Source organism: Panthera pardus, unplaced genomic scaffold (genome assembly GCF_024362965.1).
Source record: "Panthera pardus isolate Hobbes unplaced genomic scaffold, ASM2436296v1 HiC_scaffold_2, whole genome shotgun sequence".
NCBI classification, from domain to species: domain Eukaryota; kingdom Metazoa; phylum Chordata; class Mammalia; order Carnivora; family Felidae; genus Panthera; species Panthera pardus.
In genome coordinates, this window is record NW_026526765.1 from 130,152,235 (window position 1) to 130,174,143 (window position 21,909).

The following is a 21,909-nucleotide window of genomic DNA, read 5'->3' on the forward strand; positions in this document are numbered from 1 at the left end:
CCACCAAGCATTAGCTAACTAATACTTCCATGCTGTCACAATTACTATTTCTTTTTTGTGGTAAGAACAGCTATGATTTAACCTCTTAGCAATTTTCAAGTATAACAGATACAGTATTATTAGCTATAATCAGCATGCTGTCCATTAGATCCCAGAACTTACTGATCTTATAACTGAAGTTTGTAACTTTTGACTATTATCTCCTCATTTCCTCCACTCTCAGCCCCTGATAACCACCACTCTTCTTTGTTTTTCTGTGTCCAATTTTTTTATATTCCACATAGAAGTGATATCATATGGTGTTTGTCTTTCTCTGTCTGACTTATTTCACTTCTCATAATGCCCTTAAGATTCATTTATGTTGTTGCAAATGGCAGGATTTTCTTCTTTCTCGTGGCTGAATAATATTCCATTTTTTGTGTGAGTGCGTGCATGCATGCGTGTGTGTTGTGTATGTGTATGACATCCATTCATCTGTTGTCTCCATTTATTGACTGTTGTCACTAATGCCACATTGAACACCTGAGTGCAGATATGTCTGTGAGATCTTCATTTCAGTTCCTTTGGATATATACCAAGGAAGTGGGATTGCTGGATCATACGGTAGTTCTATTTTTAATTTTTTGAAGAACCTTCATACTGTTTTCAAGTGGCTATATCAATTTATGTTCCCACCAAAAGTGCATAAGGGTTTCCTTTTCTCCATACCCTGGCCACCCTGATTATCTCTTGTCTTTTTGATGTTAGCTATTGTAATATGTATGAGGTGATACCTTGTTGTGGTTTGATTTGCCTTTGTTTGATGATTAGTGATGTTGAGCACCTTTTCATATACCTCTTGGCTATTTGTCAGATGCCTTCTTTGGAAAACTGTCTAGTCAGTTCTTCTGAATATTCAGAGGAAGTTACTACTTTTTTAGTCAGGTTGTTTATTTTTTGCTCTTGATTTGTATGAGCTCTTTATGTATTTTGAATATTAACCCTTTAACAGATACATGATTTGCAAATATTTTTACCATTCCATAGATTGCCTTTTCATTTTGTCAATTGATTATTTGCTGTGCAGAAGCTTTTTAGTTTCATGTAGTCATATTTACTTATTGTTGCTTTTGTTGCTTGTGCTTTTCTTTTTATGCCATGTCCAGGAAATTGCTGCTACAATCAATGTCAAGGGAGCTTTTTCCCTATGATTTCTTTTAGGAGATTTGCAGTTTGGAAGTCTTATGTTTATGTCTTTAATCAATTTTGAGTTCATTTTTGTGAATGGTGTAAGATAAGGTTCTAATTTCATTCATCTGCATGTAGTTACGCAGTTTCCCATAATCATTTACTGAAGGTACTCTCCTTCCTTTGTTAAGTGTTCTTTATATGCGGGTTTTTTTTTTCTGGGCTTTTGATTTTGTTCCATTGTTTTCTGTGTCTGTTTTTCTGCCAGTACTATACTGTTTTGATTACTTTAGCTTTGTAGTATAGTTTGAAATCAGGAAATATGATGCCTCTGGCTTTGTTCTTTTTCTCAGGATCTCTTTGGCTTTTCGGGGTCTTTTGTACATACAAATTTTAGGATTGTTTTCTTATTTCTATGAAAAATGCCATTGGAATTTTGATAAGACTTGCATTGAATCTATAGATGATTGTGGGTAATATGCACATTTTAATAATATTTGTTCTTCCAGCCTACTTTTTTGACTTTTTTTCTTTTCGTGGAAAGATGTTGTGTTTTTTCAAATGCTTTTTTCTGCATCTATTGAGATGATCATACGATTTTTATGTTTCATTCTTTTAATGTGGTAATTCTCCTTTATTGCCTGGCATTTATTGAAGCATCCTTGCATCCCAGGGATAAATCCCACTTGATCATATTGAATGATCCTTTTAATGTTCTGTTGAATTTGGTTTCCTAATATTTTGTTGAGAATTTTTGCATCTATAATCATCAGGAAAAGTGATCTGTAATTTTCTTATAATGTCCTGGCCTTGGTGTCAGGATCATGCTGTTCTTGTAAGATGAGCCAGGGAATACTCCTTCTTTGATTTCTGGAAGAGTTTGAAAAGAATTGACATCAATTCTTTAAATGTTTGGTAGAATTTACCAAGGAAACCATCTGGTCCTTGGCATTTCTCTGTTAGGAGGTTTTTGATCAATGACTGATTCTACCTTCTTGTTACTGGTCTTTTGAGATTTTTTATTTCTTCATGATTTAGTCTTGGTAGGTTGTATATTCAGTCTTGGGATTTATCCATTTTTTATAGGTTATGCATTTTGTTAGCATGTAATTGTTGATAAGTAGTTTCATGATCCCTTTTTATTTGGTATCAGTGTAATGTCTCTTTCATATCTGGTTTCATTTATTTGAGTCCTCTCTCTCTCTCTCTCTCTCTCTCTTTTTTGAGTTAGTCTGGCTAAAGGTTTGTTGATTTTGTCTCTTTAGAAAACTAGCCCTTAGTTAAACTGATCTTTAAATTTATTTTTCTTTGTTCTCTTTCATATATTTCCCGTCTGATCTTTATTTCCTTCCTAACTTTGGGCTTTTTTTCTGGGTTTTTGAGGTGTAAATCAAGGTTATTTGAGATATTTCTAGCTTCTTACTGTAAGCATTTATCACTATAACTGCCCTCTTTTAAGTGCTTTTGCAGCACTTCTAACAAGTTTTGATATGCTGTGCTTCCATTTTTATTTGTTTCAGAGTATTTTTTTAATTTACTTTTTGATTTCTTCTTTGACCCATTGGTTGTTCAGGAGCATGTTTTTTAATCTCCCCATATTCTGAATTTTTCAGCTTTACCTATGGATAAACTGTTTTATCTGTATCTATATTTATATATCCGTTTGGTTCCATTTAGCCTAAGGTATGGTTCACGTCCAAAATTTCTTTGTTGATTTTCTGTCTGGATGAACTATTTGTTGTTGAAAGTAGTCCTTTACTAATTATTGCATCATTGTCTCTTCCGATCTGTTAGTATTTGGCAAATGAATCTGTTTAGGTTCTCTGGTGTTGAGTGCATGATTGTTATATGTTGTGTCTTCTTGATGAATTGCTCCTTTTATCATTATATGACCATTTTTGTCTCCTGTTACTCTTTTTAGCTTAAAGTCTTCTTTCTGATATAAGTATAGCTATTCCTGCTCTTTTCTGATTTCCATTTACCTGGAGTATCTTATTCTATCCTTTCATATTGAGCCTATATCATCCTTAAAACTGAAGTGAGTCTCTGGCTTGTTTTTCATTCATTGAGCCACTCTGTATGGAGTCCAGATTACTTCTCATTTTAGTTTAGTTGAAGAATAGGAAATGTACTTTCTCTTTTCTCTGATTTGCTTCTAGAAGCTATATCTGGAAGTAAAATGTTGACTGCATTTCCATGTTAGGATGAGATACTGATTTTCCGTTCTGTAGTGCCATGCTGAGTTAGCACCTGTATGTTGTGGTCTTTAGTTTTCAGGTCCCCTGTAGAATTAACTCTGCAATCAGGAGTGGCCTAGGTAAGCCGTGGTGGGGTACAAGGATACTACAAGTTGTTAATGCCAGGATTAGGGTAGTGAACCTGATATGTCATATGCAAATACCTTCTCTCATTCTTTTGGTTGCCTTTTAGTTTTGCTGCTTGTTTCCGTCACTGTGCAGAAGCTTTGTATCTCGATGAGGTCCCAGTAGTTCATTTTTGCTTTTATTCCCTTTGCTTCTGGAGACATGTCAAGGAAGAAGTTGCTGCAGCTGAAGTCAAAGAGGTTGCTGCCTTTTTTCTCCTCTAGGATTTTGATGGTTTCCTGTCTCACATTTAGGATTTTCATCTAATTTGAATTTATTTTTGTGTATAGTGTAAGAAAGTGGTCCAGTTTCATTCTTCTGTATGTCCCTGTCCAGTTTTACCAATACCATTTGCTGAAGAGACTGTCTTTTTTCCATTAGATCTCTTTCCTGCCTTGTGGAAGATTAGTTGGCCGTGTATTTGTGGGTCTTTTTCTGGGTTCTGTATTCTGTTCCATTGATGTGAAAAGATGCTCAACATTACTCATCATTAGGGAGATACAAATCAAAACCATAATGAGATACCATCTCACACCTGTCAGAATGGCTAAAATTAATTCAGGAGACAACAGATGTTGTCAAGGATGCAGAGAAAGGGGAACCCTTTTGTACTGTTGGTAGGAATGCAAACTGGTGCAGCCACTGTGGAAAACAGTATGGGGGTTCCTCAAAAAATTAAAAATAGACCTACCCTACGACCCAGCAATTGTACTGCTAGCAATCTATGCAAAGGATACAAAAGTGCTGATTTGAAGGGACATAGGCACCCCGATGTTTATAGCAGCACTATCAACAGTAGCTAAATCACGGAAGAAGCCCAAATGTCCATCAACTGACAGATGGATAATGAAGATGTGGTGTGTGTGCGTGCGTGCGCGCACGCGCGCATACACACACACACACACACACACACACACACACAGGAATATTACTCAGCATTGAGAAAGAATGGAGTCTTGCCATTTGCAACAATGTGGATGGAACTAGAGGGTATTATGCTAAGTGAAATAAGAGAAGGGCAGATATTATGATTTCACTCATATGTGGAATTTGAGAAACATGACAGATGAACATAGGGGAAGGGAAGGAAAAATAAGATAAAAACAGAGGGAAGCAAGCCATAAGAGACTCTTAAATACAGAGAACAAACTTAGGGTTGCTGGAGGGGAGGTGGGTGAATGGGGGCATGGGCTAAAAGGGTGATGGGCATTAAGGAGGGCACTTTTTGGGAAGAGCACTGGGTGTCATATGTAAGAGATGAATCACTCGGTTCTTTTACTCCTGAAGCCAAGACTACACTGTATGTTAACTAACTTGGATTAAAAAAAAATGGAATAGTAAAGCTGAAACAGAGGCACATATGATATCAGATTCTTGGACTACCTGCCAGACCTAGTAAATGAAGAACTGGGGCTAGGATGAGATGTTAGTGGACCACAGTGATGGATTCTGCAGGGACCGTATCAGAACTCTGGCTAGCAAGGGTCTGAGGGATACCCAAAGTCAGAAGCAACAGGAGGTAGTAAGGAGTTTACTCAAAACTAGAAAAATTCTCAAAAGCTTCCATTAATTGTAAATGTTCCTAAAGACTTTTCAGGTGTTTTATTAGCTAAGGTTCTAATACCTGTAGCTCTTTATTAGCTTTTCTTTTAGGAAGGAAGGAAAAGGAAAGATGTATTTCACTGTATTTTGGATGCTTAAAAAATACTGATGATAAAAGTGCTAATTTTTAAGAATTAAACACTAAAGTAGAAATTAGAGATCCTGTATTGGAATCACTGATTTTAGCTGTAGTCTTCTCACTTTATTCATGTTTTCTAATTTTTTATTGATGGTTCTTAGGACAGATACTTTGTACTAAAAGCATAAAGTAATTTTATTTCTATTATTCTGAGTAATTTATGGACAGGAGTAATACAGTTCATTTATAATGTGTGAACTGAAGATATTTTTTGTATATTTGGTGGATTCTTTTTCCTTTTTTGTCTTTTTTTTCTGCCAGAAGTTTCAAAACTAATGTCAGGTCCAAGATATGAGGGGAAACTTTACAATTTAAGTTTGGGTCAGTAATCTTTTTCTGTAAAGGCCTTAATAGTAAATAATTTTAGCTTTGTTGGCCAGACAGTATGTCTGGTTTCTTAGCTCTACCATTGTAACATTAAAGCAGCCATACACAGTACATATATGAATGGGCATGGCTGTGTTCCAGTAAAACTTTATTTACAAAAACAGGCAGCAGGCTGGCTTTAGCCCTCAGTGTATAGTTTGCCAACCCCTGATCTAAATGATTAGGTAGTTTATAGTCCTATTACGAATACTTAAAACTTAAAAAACTGTTAGACGCTTTAAATTTCATTGTATAAAATGAATTTGCAGTTTATTGTTTCTCTTCCCTTAGGCTGCAAGACAGTCTTGAATTCATCAATCAAGACAACAGTACATTGAAGGCTGATAGTAACACAGTTATTAATGGACTACTTGGAAATATAGGTAAATTATTTCTTTGGTTTTATAAGTTTTAAATAAGGTTAACACTATAACAGGGATTTGCACTTACTGCTTAATAATGTAGATCTTTTATAAGACCACAGAGTTTGACATACTAGAAGTGGAAAAGGCATTTAAATTGCAAATATGTATAACATTTGTATTATTTGAAAACATAATTTTTATATATATGAATATTTATTTTGTATATGAAAAAAGAAAACTTAAAGATATATCTGATTATCTGATTTGTTTTTTGTTTTTAACTTTGATGCATCTTTGAAAGGCACTGTTACTGATATAAAAAGTCTTTACCAGCTTTTTTGAATATTTCAGCTGAGGAAGACTATTATTATACTTTGTCCCTTGTCTCTTCCGTAACCATAGAAGTAATTTTAAAATGGTGCTCATTTTGTGACCTGAATTCACATAAATGGGCAGATATTCAAATGTGATGTTCCTTAAAAGATTTATTAAAGTAACAGCTTATTTAATAATTCAGATAGTTGATTGTTATTGTTATTTAATTTCAACAGACTGTTCCTAAAAGTTCTTGCCATTTGTTTTACCCTAGAAAGCTCATCTGAGTTGCTGCTGACCATATTTCTGGTGCATAAAATATTATAGTATCCCAGAATGTGGACAGCATTTAGACTAGGAGAAATATTTCTCTTACTCTCTATTTAGTGAGAATTTTTATTTGGAATTAATTTTAATAAATATTAGTTATATATATATAAGTAGAAAAGGTTTTCTTCCAACTTGAACCGTATTGTATTCTATTATTTTTCATAATTCCTGTTTATTCAAATGAGCAACCATTTATTTAGTACATAGTATGGGCTAGTTACAGTGACAGGCATGTACTTTAGAAAGCTTGCATATTTTTTAGAAAAATAGAGTAGTTCTGCTTTTTCTTAACTCACTTGATTATTTTATTGGTTTTAAGAAAGTAAAAATGTGACAGGGAAATAAATGAATCTTTTTTCCTTATAATTTGACACTTTTCAAAGCTTAAGATGTTAATTAAAAGCTGTTTATTTTAATAATACAAATCTATTATCACTTATAAATGGTAAATTACCTTATAGATGCTAGATATACTCATCTTCTCTGTTTTAATGTAGGATAGGAAATTAATCCATTTAACAAAGTATAGACTTTAAATAATGAGTGACTTTAACTTGCACATTTATAATTGTGAATTAAGGATATTTGAGGACCATCTCTTATTTTCTTTACATTTTTAGTTAATCAACAAATACTTATCAAGCACCTATTACCTGCTAAGGACTCTGCTAGGCCCTAAGGATACAGTGGTAAACCAGACACAATTCCTGCCTCAGCGTATTTGGTAATTATAGTTAGTGGGAATCACACAAATAATACAACAATTACAGTATACTACAGTTAATTTTTGGACATGTTAAAGAGCACATGTGGTAGAAATGAGGAGAAGTACCTAATTCAGTCCTAGAGAGTCCCAGAAGACTTCCTTGGAGAAGTGAGACTTAACCTTGAAGGATTAGCCTTATGTTTAGATAGAAATGTTCTAGGAAAAAGCATAATAGTATTTGCAAAGGCCTAGGAGCAAGAGATAATGGCATGAAGAAAGAATGTGTATAAATCAGTGTTGATGGAGCCAAGAATAGGAGTAAAGGAGGTTAAATCAAGAAGTAGGAGGTAGATCACAGAAGGCACTGTGGGACTTACTGAGCAATTTGGATATAGGCTGTAAGCAGTTGGGTAGCAGTGAGGGTATGTATGTTAGTTTGGGTGCTCCGCCTGTTTTTTAACAGGTGCCAAGACATGATTAAACATGCAAGGATATTATTAGGGGAAATGACTATGTGAGAGAAAAAGAGGAAGGAACTGGGAAAGGTTGAGAAAGCCCTCAGATTGTGATACAAATGTTGACCCCAAATGAAAGAGAATAGAAGATTAAATGGAAGTGTCCTATCCTACCATGCAATCCAAGGAAGGTTTGGTAAGGCCATTGACAAGTCTTTGAGTCAAAGTTTGGTGTCAAAAGTGACCCACGTATTGCCAAAATGTGCCTGTCTTACTATTCCTCCTGTGTTCAGTTACTGACTAGGAGCAGCCTATGGGATATGTGGCCTTGCTCAAACATCACAATAGATTTCAGAATGCAGTTGCTTGAGGTAGTCAATTATAGTCCTTACAGCTGGAGGTCTTTGCAATGTATTCTCAAGGCCACCACAGAGGAGTTGTCAGGATATAGAAATATGATTGGATTAGATTTATATCTGTAAGAGTATTGATTACAGTGGGAAAGGATTCAAGTGAACCAATGGGATTGAAGAAAAGATCTATATAAGAAGGCTGCTTATGATAATCCAAGTGACAGAGAAGGAGACCTAGAGTAAGATTGTGCCAGTGAGGTAGAGTGTTTTTGAGGGGTTCATGATGGGAAATAGAGTGGATAGGACTTGACTTGGTAATTAGATGGAGTGGGGGAGGAAAAAGGAGGAAGCAAGGGTGGCACTTTGCTATCTGGTTGTATAAATGCTTGGGTACTAGTGCCATTTATTGGGAGAATCAGAAGAAATTAAGAATTGGTGATTTTAGGTTTAGGTATATTGGAATGGAGGTATTGGTTGAGTGTTCAAGTAAAGATATCCATTATGGTTAGTTAGTTAGTAGATGTGGTAGATGCTGTAACATAAAAATCCATGGATGTATAATAACTTTAAAGGAATAGGGGTTTTTTTTCAGCCAAGTGGAGTTCGAAAGGGTGTTCATCATTGATTAACACTTTTTCTCCAAGCAATGTTTTAGAGTTCCTTCCTTCTTAGAATTCTACCTTCTTCATTGTGTGGTTTCCAAGGTTGTGCTCAGCTGCACTAAGCCAGTGGAAAGGAATTGAGAATGGAAAAGGCACTCGATTTCATAATTAACCTCAGCCTAAACGTGACATACATCAGTTTTATTGACATTCCATTAGTGGTAACTAATCACATGGCCTCACATACGTATAAGGAGATTTGAGAAATATGATCCCTAGCTGGGCAGCTGCTTCCCACAAACTACTTGATACAGTAGAAGGGAGAACACAGTTCTTTGTTAGACAGTTAGCTGTGTCTGCCATGAATTATGAATCATTAGCATGTAAATGGTAAGTAAAAGCATGAGAATGAATGAGATGACCTAGGAACTGTTAAAGAATGAGAAGGCAAGATTGTTGAAGAAGAAACCCTGGGAAATGCTGGGTTAAAGACAGAGTAGGTGAAGAGAAACACATAAAGAAGATTAAGAAAAAAACTTAGTATGTTATCATTGGGAACTGTGAGGGGAAAGTTCAAAGTGTAATTTAACATCACATATGCTATAAGGTAATATAAGATAGTATGGACTGCATTAATCAATAAGAAGGCTTTTAGTGGCCTACTTGAGCAGTTTCAGTGGGGAGAATAGAAGCCAGAGTTGAGGAGAGACTCAGAGGTTAGACTTTTTTCCAAGATTTAATCAGTGACTCTTTGGTCTCAAGACCCCTTTACACACTTAGAAATTATTGAGGACCACAGAGAGTTTTTGTTTTTGTGGGTTACATTTGTTGATATATACTGTATTAAAAATTGAAACAAGATTTTTAAACATTTATTAATTTATTAAAAAATACTAACATCCTTTTTCATGTTAATGTAAATATGTTGTGAAATGATTGTTTTCCAAGTAAAATTAATGAAGAACAGTGGCATTGTTTTACATTTTTGCAAATCTCTTTAATTTCTGGCTTAATAGAATATTGCCTGTATTCTCCTGCCTGCTTCAACGTTCATTCTCTTGTAATACGTTGTTTTAGTTGAAGTGTATTAAGAAAATCTAGTTTTACACAGACTCCCTGAAAGGTTGCAGGGACCCAAGGAGTCCTTAGGCCACATTTTAAGAACTATTGAACTATTATATAGGATTAGATATATGGAGAGAATAATTTTGTCTGTGTTTAAATATTGACGGAATAGATTATAAGGAGGGTAAGGTTAGAGATAGAAGTGGTACTTACTTGGTAAAGCAAGGTTTTTGAAGGTACTATCTGACATAGAAGAATTTGCTTTGGAAGGGAGGGAGGAGCTTCCCAGGATTTTTCACTGAATAAGTTCCTAGCACACAGTAAGACTTGAATAATGTTTCCTGTTGTTAACTGCTCTGGCATCAAGGAGGCAGGTGGGTCAGTGTTTGATTAAGTTTGGAGATAGGGGGGTAGGAAAGGAAGAGTTCCTGTCTGGTGAAATCTGTGTGTGTGCGCACATACACATCTGCATCTGCATACTTGTGAGAGACAAAGTCGCATATCCTGAGAATAAGGAAGGAGGTGCTAGGTAAAGAAGGAGTTTAAAGACATTAGATAAGTTTTGAAGTGACTAGAGAAGGATTGCCTTCACATGCACTATAATTTTAGAAATTTTTGTTATAGAAAAATATCTATTAGCAAATTTGAAAAATACATTTGTTTCTTTTTAGAACAGAAAGCCCCCTATTCTTTCCTAGGTAAACCTCCTAGGTGACTCTTTAGGCCATCTTGATTAAGCATAACAGGTGACTCAGCTGCTTGCTTCCTGGCTATAATGTTGCCCCTTTGGGGTCTTTAGACACTGTTATCTTCATTTGGTCCAGTGTGTGGCAGCCATGCTTTGTGGACAGCTGGGAGTCTGGCCCTAATGGGTGCGTTGGTGTTCCTCCTTCCATTGTGGCTGACCCTTGGGTTAGGAACTTTGGTTTCTTCCAAAGTTAGTTACTTTGTAGCTTTACTAGGTTAGGGAAAAACAAGTTTCATACCTGTTTTGCCAGTAAATCTCTTTTCTGCTTTGTTGTATGTTGTGTTCTCTTTCTTCAGCCAAGCACTTAGGTGGTTTTCTCCTTATGACAGTGGCAGGAGAATGCTGTAGTCTTAAAACTGACTTTTTAAAAGATAAATTTATTTGGCAAATATCACATTTTATAGATAACGTTACTGTGCTTTTTTGAATCTTTAAAAACATTGTTTTAGGTTAGAAAAGATTGAACATTTAAAAAACTTTACCTTGTATAGTGGAAGGTTATTTTTATTATTATATATACAGATTTATTAGTAAATAGGCATGAAATTGTTACGTTTGACATCAGCTGTGACCAGAAGAAAACCATCCTGTTTCGAAGAAGGGAACCCTGTTTGAATTATTCTTACTTAGTTTAAAAGTTTCCATCCATATCTCTTGCTGTGCGTTTGTGCTGCCTAAGCTCACCCTTTATTCCTGACGCTTTACGGCTTCTCTAACAGCCTTCTTTCATATGTATTTTACGTTTTTGCCATGTAGGTCTTTCACAGTTCTGCAGCCCCAGGCGGGCATTCTCTGAACAGGGTCCGCTCCGCCTGATCAGGAGCGCCTCTTTCTTTGCAGGTTTGCGATGTGCTGTGTGGGTAGACTAGTTGGTGTGCCCCAGTGGCTAGAATCTGTAGTTTAGCTGTGGAAACAAGAGAGTAGATAAATGCATTTGGGGAGGGTGTAGTTAAGAAAACATTTTTGAGCTGAGAACTTAATTCCTTTTCACTGAATATGTTCTTAAAAGTTTCCAGGGGCACCTGGGTGGCGCAGTCGGTTAAGCGTCCGACTTCAGCCAGGTCACGATCTCGCGGTCCGTGAGTTCGAGCCCCGCGTCAGGCTCTGGGCTGATGGCTTGGAGCCTGGAGCCTGTTTCTGATTCTGTGTCTCCCTCTCTCTCTGCCCCTCCCCCATTCATGCTCTCTCTCTGTCCCAAAAATAAAATTAAAAACGTTGAAAAATAAAAAATTAAAAAAAAAAAAAAAAAAAAAAAAGAAGTTTCCAGAAACTTTCAGCTATCAGTGGAATTGACATTTTCATGAAACTTTAGTTTGTTATTTCATATCTCATTATGTAATAAAGATTTTAGCTTTAGAATCCTAAACCAAATTTTACTATGAACATTATTTCTTATAATAACAGCTAGAATTTCTAATTTGACACTCTCTTGTTTCCATGGTTGAGTAGCTTTTGTACTCATAGTTCACCAATTGCAGAAAATATCCTATCTTATTATTTTAAAATTTCTGATCTACATTATTTCATAAGAACGATTTTTCTTGGAGCTAAGATTTAGATGAACAAGCACCATTATATTGATCTGTAAAAGGCGTATGTGAGTGTATTTGTTTATATCATTACATTGATGATTATAGTGTATGTTCATGCCTCTGTATTCAGGGAGTTGTATCTGACTTCTTGTTTTAATTGATATTTATATTGCTTATAAATATGAGGCAGGAACAGTACAAATTTATTACAGAAAATTTGTAAAATAGGCAAAAAAATATATATTAGCCATTGTGTCAGCTAGAATTAATCTTTACAAAAAACAAAATTGGGATCATACTATTCCAATTGTTTTCTTAAAATTTTTATTATGAAGAAATTTTAAACATACATTAATATAGGCAGAATAGTAAAGCAAACCATTGTATACCCATCACTTACTGCCAGGACCATCATTCTTATTGTTTAGTAGCATGCTTTTTGGTCATTTAATAGTGTATTGTGAATATCTTCCTTTTAGTCTTCCTTTGCTTCTTTAGATATTGTATCATTTTCATATTATATTTCAAATCTTCACATAGATCTTAAAGCTTGTTCAACTAAGTACTAGCTCTTGGTGTTGGGTTTGTGCCATGCTATTGAAAAATATAAAGGAATGCAATAAGATAAGCATGATTTCATTTGCTATATACAAGGAACGGCATCACCCTGAATAGCAGTATGTGTTATAACTGACAGTTTTGTCTTAATTCACAGTTCACAGCAATCCAATGGACATGCCTGGAAGAGAGCTGAATGAAGACAGAGACAGTGGCATAGCACGCTCTGGTAATGTCATGTTTATGTATCAGTCTAGTTTTTTTTGAGATCACTATTAGTCAGCATTGATTTTTATTTTTGCCTTTATCATCCAATTTAATGCACATAGTTTGTTAGTGTTGAGATTAACCTTATAAGAGAATTGTGGCAACAGAGAGAAATATTTTTATTTTGTTTTATTTTATTTTGTTTTGTTTTGTTTTATTATTAATTTATTTATTTTTAGAGAGAAAGAGTGCGCGAGCTGGGGAGAGGGGCAGAGGGAGGGAGAATGCCAAGCAGGCTCCACACTCAGCATGGAGCCTGATGTGGGGCTCAGTCCCACAGCCCTGGGTTCATGACCTGAGCTGAAATCAAGAGTTGGGTGATCAACTAACTGAGCCACCCAGACGCCCTGAGAAATACTTTAAAGTTAGAATTTTCATGTTTACTGTGACATGTACCTGGTGGAGTACCACCTGAATGAATGCACATTGGTTTAGGCTTAGCCAGTACACGAAAAAAATATTAATCAAGAGACTCCTTAAATAGCATAGTAGAAAAAATACATTTGCTCATATCTGCTTGCTGTTAACTAGTGTTTTAAGTTTCAGACTGTCTCTTGCCCAGAAAAGCTTAGGCATTTTGAACAATACTATACATACTGTTTTCAAATTCAGACTGTCTCTTGCCCAGAAAAGCTTAGGCATTTTGAACAATACTATACATACTGTTTTCAAATATGGACTGACAAACTTCTGTCTGACAAACTTTTATTGCAATATGGTAGAGATGAAAAAAAAAGAAAGCTCACATTCTACCTTTGAGGATCACAGAATCTACTGAGAAAGGAGTCAGGAAAATTGTCCTACATTGTGTGATATGTTCTGTGATAGACCTGAGCAAAGAGGTTTGGAGAATGGGAACGTAACTTAGCCTGGGCCAGCAGCAGGGGGCCAGTAATGCTTTGCAGAGAGATAATACTTGAGTTGTATCTTGAGAAGTGGGAGTTACCCAGCCTAAGGCATGATATAAGTAAGGGCTTTCCAGGTAAAAGGAAAAGTGTTTGTCAGGGCCCAGAGTTAGAATAAATGAAAGGAGTATCTTAGGCTTGCATTATTGTAAGATATGAGAAACTTTATTCACTGTAGTCTGTCCCTATGAGCTGTCACATTATACGGTTTTGCTGTCTAAATTGTTTATAATTCAGTTTTGAGTATAGATGGGAAGTCCAAACTTACCAATACTATAATCCCTAGGTATGAATTAGAATGACATGGTTTCCAAAAAAAAAAATAAAGTTCACACAACTGAACTCTACTCTGAGACTCTTATGAAGCCTAGAGAAAGGCTTATTTATGCAACTATATTTGAAAAACACAACAAAATGAAAAACTCAATACCTCATTCTGATAGACAGCTAGAGTTGAGGACCGCTTCTCTAATATGAAAAATCTTCATCTTTAAATAATCTCACCTTTCCTTTCTTTTTCTTTCTTTCTTTCTTTCTTTCTTTCTTTCTTTCTTTCTTTCTTTCTTTTTGACAGAAAGTAGGATTTCTTGGTGGGCATGAATAGGAAGAGGGCAGTGCCAAGTTTTTCTTGAGTGCAGACCCTACCATTTGTCCAAGGGGCTATGATTAGGGATATATTTGATCCCATAGCCATCTGGGATGAGCCACTTTTCAGCCAGCTATCATGCCTTCAAATTCACCTGCATTAAACTTAGTAAAGTCCAACTTCTTGGAAATGCGGATCTTCTGGTGGCCAGAGAACTTGAACTTGGCCCCTTGTAGGACCTCATTCACATGCTCCTTGTTCTGCAGCTTGGTACGATGGACATGATGGCTTGGCCAGTGTGGACCCTGTCCATTCTGCCCAGGGGCTTCGAAAGGCACTCCATATACCTGTCTGGAGCTTAGATTGTAGCTAGCATGATCACCCTTCTTTTCTAATTGAGTTTTTTATTTTTGTTCTTGGGAACTAATCTAGAGTATATTTTCTTTTAATACTCATTGCTTCTGTGTAATCTCGAGATTTTAGTTTTCTCTACTGTGGCAGGAATTTGGTTCTTATTTTATCCAGGTTTCAGAGGTGATAAATTAATTTCTACCCTTCATTTTCTTTAGTTTAAATTGAAGGACCAGGCTGGATTGATCTGTAAGACTTGTTCAAGCATTAAATTCACATACTCCTTTTAAATTAATTGTGTATTTTCTTCTTTTCCCAAAGTAGGGTTATTTTTAATACCAGCATTTATTAACACATAGCTCTTCCAAATTTAGGTTAGCATTTGATTTTTCATTGAAGCCATACCCAAGTTAGTTATACATACCCAATCTAGACTACAAAGTTTTAGAATACAATGGTAAAAATGTGGTCTTTTCAAGAAAGTAGTTTAGAATTAATGCATTGATGGCTCAGATAGTTGTATGGCACATAAAGTTCTTGATCATTAAATTTGTTAGAATTGAAATGAACAGATCTTCATAATGACAGTCTTAGTTTTCACTCCTGATGTCCAAAATAATATATCATCTGATGTGTACCTTTTTATAGATGATAATAATACTTGGCAGTTTTTGATTACCTTACAAATTTTTAGCATGTGGTTGTAATCATGAAGATAGGAATATAAAATCTTGCCAAACAAATGCAAGCTCTTAATGTCTTTTCCTCTCTGGAGCCAGTATAGAGAAGGGGAGGATTCATAGCCTAAGGAAAAATGAAGGGTTGTGGCTTTTGGCACTTTTTGGAAAGAGAGGTTTGGGAAGACAATAAACCTCACAATTAGGGGATTGCAGCAATTATAATCATAATGGGTTCTGTTAGAATGTGTCTGTCACCCCTTAGAATGCTCCAGAGAGCAGTCCATAGGATTACTCTTTGGAACTTAGTAGGTGTAGTCCTGACTGTTATTAAAAGTGGCCAAACTGGGCATCTGGGTGGCTCAGTTCATTAAGCTTTTGATTCTTGATTTCAGCTCAGGTCATGGTATCATAGTTTTTGGGTTTGAGCCCAATGTCTGGTTCTGTGCTGATAGTGTGGAGCCTACTTGGGATTATTTCTCCCTCTCTCTCTGTCCCTCCCCCGCTGGTGTGTACCTGAGGGCTCTCTCTCTCTCTCTTTCTCTCTCTGGGAAAAAAAAAAAAGTTGCCAAGCATTCAGAAGCTTGACTACCTGTACACAAGCAAATCATGAGTACTGTTGACCCTTCAATAATGCAAGGGTTAGGGGCACCAACCCTCTCCTCCAGCCCTGCACAGTAAGAAAACTTTTGACTCCCTAAAAAAATAATAGCCTTACCAATAACATAAATAGTCAATTAACATATATTTTACATATTATATGTATTATATACTATATTTTTATAATAAAAAAGCTAGAGGAAAGAACATTTTATTAAGAAAATTAAAAAGAAGAGAAAATACATTTATAATACTATACTATATTAATTGAAAAGAAAATGTATAAGTGGACCTGCACATTTCAAACCCATGTTGTTCAAGGATCAGTAGTATTTTTATTTTATTTTTATTGAAGTATAGTTTTAAGTATAGTTGTAATACACAATGTTGCATCCATTACATCCATTTCAGGTGTACAACATAGTGATTTGACAACTCTAGATGTTACACCATGCTTACCACAAGTGTAGCTACCATCTATCACCATTCAGTACTGTTACAGTACCATTGACTTTATTCCCTATGCTGTCCGTTTTATCCTTGTGACTTACTCATTCCATAACTGGAAGCTTTTATCTCCCACTCCTCTTTACCCAACTTGCCCTTCCTATCCAACAGCCTCCCTCTGGCAACCATCACTTTGTTCTCTGTGTTAATGCGTCTCTTTCTGCCTTTTGTTTTTTTAGATTCCACATGTAAGTGAAGTCTTCGGGTATTTGTCTTTCTGTGCCTGACTTATTTCACTTAGCATAATACCATCTAGTTCCATCCACATTGTCGCAGATGACAAGATCTTACTCTTTTGTATGGTTGAGCAATATTGTATGCATCTTACTTGTTCATTCATCTTTTGATGGACACTTGGGTTGCTTTTATATCTTGGCTATTGTAAATAGTGCTCCTCCTAAACTTAGGAGTGCCTATTTTTAAATTAGTGTTTTTGTTTTCTTTGAGTAAATACCCAGTGGTAGAATTAACTGGATCATATGGTATTTCTGTTTTTAGTTTTCTAAGGAGCCTCCATACTGTTTTCCATAGTGGCTGTACCAGTTTGCTTTCCCATTACATGACAGTTCTTTTCTCTCCATATCCTTGTCAACCCTTGTTATTTCTTATCTTTTTGTTTCTAGCCATTGTGACAGGTATAAGATGATGTGCTTTTAAAAGACATCATTAAATGACATTCAGGCACTTATTTTCAAATAAAACTTTTGTTCTTAAAATCTGTCTGCTGCGTTAAAACTGAATCTTATCAAACCAGCAATTGCACTACTAGGTATTTACCCAAAGAATATAAAAATACTAATTCAAAGGGATACTTGCATGTTTATACAGTTTACAATGCATGTTTATAGCAGCATTATCTACAATAGCCAAATTATGGAAACAGCCCAAGTATACATCAACTGATAAACGGAAACAATATGTGGGATGTGTGTGTGTGTGTGTGTGTGTGTGTGTGTGTGTGTATACACATACAATGGGATATTATTCAGCCATAAAAAAAATGAAATCTTGTCATTTGCAAAGACATGGATGGAGCTAGAGAGTATGCTATGTGAAGTAAGTTAGAGAAAGATCAGTATCACTTGATTTCACTCATATGTGGAATTTAAGAAACAAAACAAGTGAACAAGATGGGAAAAAAAGGGAGGAAGGCAAACCAAGAAACACACTGTTAACTTTAGAGGACAAATTGATGCTTAGGGGAGATGGGTTAAATAGGTGATGGAGATTAAGGAATGCCCTTGTGATGAGCAAGAGGTGTTGTATGGGAGTATTCAATCTCTATATATGTGCACCTGAAACTAATATTACACTGCATGTTAACTAGCTAGAATTTAAATACAAACTTTAAGAAAAATGAAATTAAAAAATTTTTTGAAAAATGGAATCGTAGCATATTTCTTTTAATTTAGGGGCTATTTGGCTATGCTTTGGACACTTATGGCCAAAGAGATAATGCTTTGTTTTAAATGAGCCCTTTCTTCTAAAGTGGGTAGAGTGAGGGTAAGAATATAAAAAGGGGAATGTCTCAGATTCTCTTGCCAACACACTATTGGTATATGATTTTTCTGCTCTTAGACTTTGTTCCAACAATGATGTTTTTTTTTTTTAATGGAAATTTTTAAGAAGCTCATGAAACAAAATGGAAAATTTGAGTCACTACTGTTAAATTTGTTAAAAAGAAATTTATATTTTTGCTCAGTTTTTATTGACATATTTTTAAATGCTTATATTATACTTGTTTTTATTTTGACTGACAGCATCTCTCAGCAGCTTGCTTATTACACCGTTTCCCTCTCCCAACTCCTCACTTACCCGAAGTTGTGCCAGCAGTTACCAGCGACGTTGGCGACGCAGCCAAACAACAAGTTTGGAGAATGGGGTATTTCCTAGATGGTAAGTTGGAATCTTCACTTTATAATAAAGTAATAAAATTGAATAGTTCCTTAAACACAGTTCTGAAGGCTTTTTTTGTTTTTGTTTTTGTTTTTGTTTTTGAGCCTGGGCTTGTATTTTGTGTATTTTAAGCCTTGAAACTTTTAAAATATATTTTAAATTCAAGTTTTAAGTTTTAACCAGTATTAGGCATACAGTTCAGTGTACCTTCACATTGTTTTGCAACCATCATCACTCTTCATGGTTGGAACTTTTTTATACCCCCAAACGGTACCCATTAAACAGTTAACTCCCTGTTCCTCCTTCCCCTTAGCATCCTGTCATCCTCTGTCGATTTTTTTTTTTTTTGTCTCTTTCAATTTGACTACTATAGATACCTCATATAAGTGGAATCATACAATATTTGTCTTTTTATGTGTGGCTGATTTCATTCAGCATGTCTTTAAGTTTCATCTATGTTGTAGAATGTATCAGGATTTTATTTCTTTTTATGGCTGAATGATATTCCATTGTATGTATATATCATATTTTGTTTATTCACTTATCTGTTGATGGACTTTTGGGTGGCTTCCACCTTTTGGTTTTTGCACGTTATGCTGATATGAATATATGTGTATAAATACCTGTTTGAGTCTCTGCTTTCAATTTTGGGGGTGGGTATACCCAGAAGTGGAATTTTCGGGTGATATGGTAATTCTTTGAATATGTTTTTGAAGAAATGCCATACTGTTTTCCACAGTTGCCATTTTACATTTTTGCCAGTAAGTAGTTATTTTTCTGTTTTTTTTTGATAATAGCCATCCTAATGGATGTGAAGTAGTATCTTATTGTGGTTTTGATTTGCATTTCCCTAATGCAGTAATATTCCCTAATATTGCCTAATGGTCAGTGATATTGAGTATATTTTTATGTGCTTATTGGCCATGTGTCTGTCTTTTGGAGAAATATCTATACAAGTGGTTTGCCCATTTTTTAATTAGGTTGTTTTGTTGTTGTTGAGGTGTAGGAGTTCTTTATATATTCTAATATTATTCCCTTATGAGACATATGGTTGGCAGTAATTTCTCCCATTCCATGGGTGGCCTTTTCATTCTGATATACAGTAGTTTTTAATTTTATGTAGTCCAGTTTATCTTTTTTCTTTTGTTGTCTGTATTTTTGGTGTCATATCCAAGAAATAAATGCCAAATTCAGTGTCATAAATCTTTTACCCTATGTTTTTTCCTAAAAGTTTTATAATTGTAACTCTTCTGTTTAGGTGTTTGTTCAGTGTACTCCATGTTTTGATATTTCAGTTTTTCATGTTTCTAATTAGACAAGTTAATTCATTCTTGAAAGATTTTTTTTAAGCCTATGTCAAGTACAGCTTAGATTAAACGTAGTATAAAATTAATGTACGTAGTACAACGTAGATTAAATAAAGTTTCTTGTTTTCTGTTTTAGTTACTCCCTTTAGTCCTTGATTTTTTAAATTTTACTCTTGAATTCAGAAGGAGATACAAGTAGATCGTAGAACAGTGAATTATATCAGAGTCATTTATAACCTTAAAATTAAGGCATTTTAGGTGGATTATGAATTGGGAATTAACTCCTTTTTTTTTAGTGACTTCTAACTAAACAAAAATGTTCCCAATATGACTCTGTTAAAATTTTTTATAAAAATGTGAGTATGAAGGAATAGCCAGTAGATTTTTCATAGACAGTTGAGATACATTTTTAGATTTACTTGATAAAACAGCAGAAGACCTTTAGCTTGTATACATTAAATTAGCAAGGAGATGAAATTGTGAATTTAATTATTTTTTTTATATTAAAAAAAAACATTTATTTTTAAGGTCTATAGAAGAAAGCTTTAATCTGTCAGATGAAAGCTGTGGCCCTAATCCAGGAATTGTGAGGAAAAAGAAGATTGCAATTGGGGTAATCTTTTCATTATCCAAAGATGAAGATGAAAATAACAAATTTAATGAATTCTTTTTTTCACATTTTCCTCTCTTTGAAAGCCACATGAACAAACTAAAGAGTGCAATAGAACAGGTAAGCATAGTCATGTTGCTGGTTTGTTAATGTCCTTTATTTTCCTCTGAATCTTACTCTCCTGGTTTAGTATTATGTTTATTCATCTGGCAGAAAAACTAACAGCCATGGCGCACGTACACTACCAAGTGCTCTGGAGGTGCAATATAGACTTCAACTGTTATTAAGGACCTTACTGCCTAATAAATGGTATAAAGTCATTCATTCATTCATTTAATAAATGTTTGTGGGCCCATAATGTGGCAAGCAGTAACCTAGTAACTGAAGATAATATGGGGAAAAAGCAGCACTCTTGATCTCATGAGATAGCAAATAAATTAATAGATAAGATTTTTGATGGTAAATACCGTGGAGAAAAATAAAACAGGTTTATAAGGAATGTTGGGTGGAGTTATTGCTCATTTTTTATTGGCTAGTCATGAAGGCTCCTGATAAAATGACATTTGATCCAGAGATATGGAAGAAGTGAGATACAACTATCTGAGGGAAAAATTTCCCAGGCAGGGGCAAAGGCTTTGTGTCAAGAATAATCTTGATGCTTAAGCAAAGAGGAGGCCAAAGTGGCTGGGTTGGAAGTAAGATCAGATTATGTAGGGACTTTTAGGATATCATTGTAAGAGCACTGACATTTACTCTTAAGAAAGATGGGAAACTATTGGAGTTTCAAGCAGAGGAATGACATTATTTATGAGGATTACTCTTATTGCTGGTGGAGAATAGATTTCTAGGGTCAAACGTGGATGTTGCAGTTAGGAGTTTGTTGCAGTGATCCAGGTAAGAGATGGCAGGTACACCAAATTAGTGATGGAATTGGTGAGCAGTGGTTGGATTCTGGATATGTTTTGAAAATTGAGCTAATGAAATTAGCTGATTGACTGAATTAGCTGATGTATGAGAAAGAGAGCAGTTGGCTTGAGATTTTTCATTTAAGCAGTAAGAAGGATGGAGTTGCTAGTACTAAAATGGGAAAGATTAAGATGGAACAGTTTCGGTGGAGGAAAGTCAGCTGATTGTTTGAAATGCCTCCTGGATATTATATGAGTCTAGAGTTTAGGAGAAAGCTCCAGGCTAGACTGTCATCAGTGTATGGATGATCTTTAAAGCCGTGAAACTGAGGGATTAAAAAAAAGTAAAGGAGGTCCTAGACTTGATTTGTGTAGCATTTTAACAGTTAAAATCTGAAGAGTTGAGAAAACCCACAGAAGAAACGGGATTGGCCATTCAAGTAATAGGAAGAAACAAGATAGAGTACTTTTTTAGGGGGAGCCAAGTGAAGGAAGTGTTTTAAGAAGGTAGGACTGATCATTTGTATTTCATGCTGCTGCTAGTGTGTATGATAAATTTGTATAAAGTAAGAAAATTGTGAATACAAGATAGAACATAAGAATAACTAAAAAAGACAAGCAAAGTTGTTAGG

At 35.2% G+C, this 21,909-nt stretch overlaps 1 protein-coding gene across 3 annotated transcripts in view; it reads left to right on the forward strand.

The window, feature by feature from the left end:
• FNIP1 (folliculin interacting protein 1) overlaps positions 1-21,909 on the forward strand; it is a 153,853-nt gene that overhangs the window by 92,158 nt on the left and 39,786 nt on the right. For 2 of the 3 annotated variants that reach the window (XM_019422097.2, XM_019422099.2), the window contains 5 exons: positions 5,929-6,020; positions 11,333-11,416; positions 12,824-12,895; positions 18,320-18,455; positions 20,291-20,492. In XM_019422097.2, coding sequence (XP_019277642.1) covers positions 5,929-6,020; positions 11,333-11,416; positions 12,824-12,895; positions 18,320-18,455; positions 20,291-20,492 — 586 coding nt within the window. The remainder of the gene's footprint in view (positions 1-5,928; positions 6,021-11,332; positions 11,417-12,823; positions 12,896-18,319; positions 18,456-20,290; positions 20,493-21,909) is intronic. The other variant, XM_019422098.2, reaches the window with a different exon arrangement.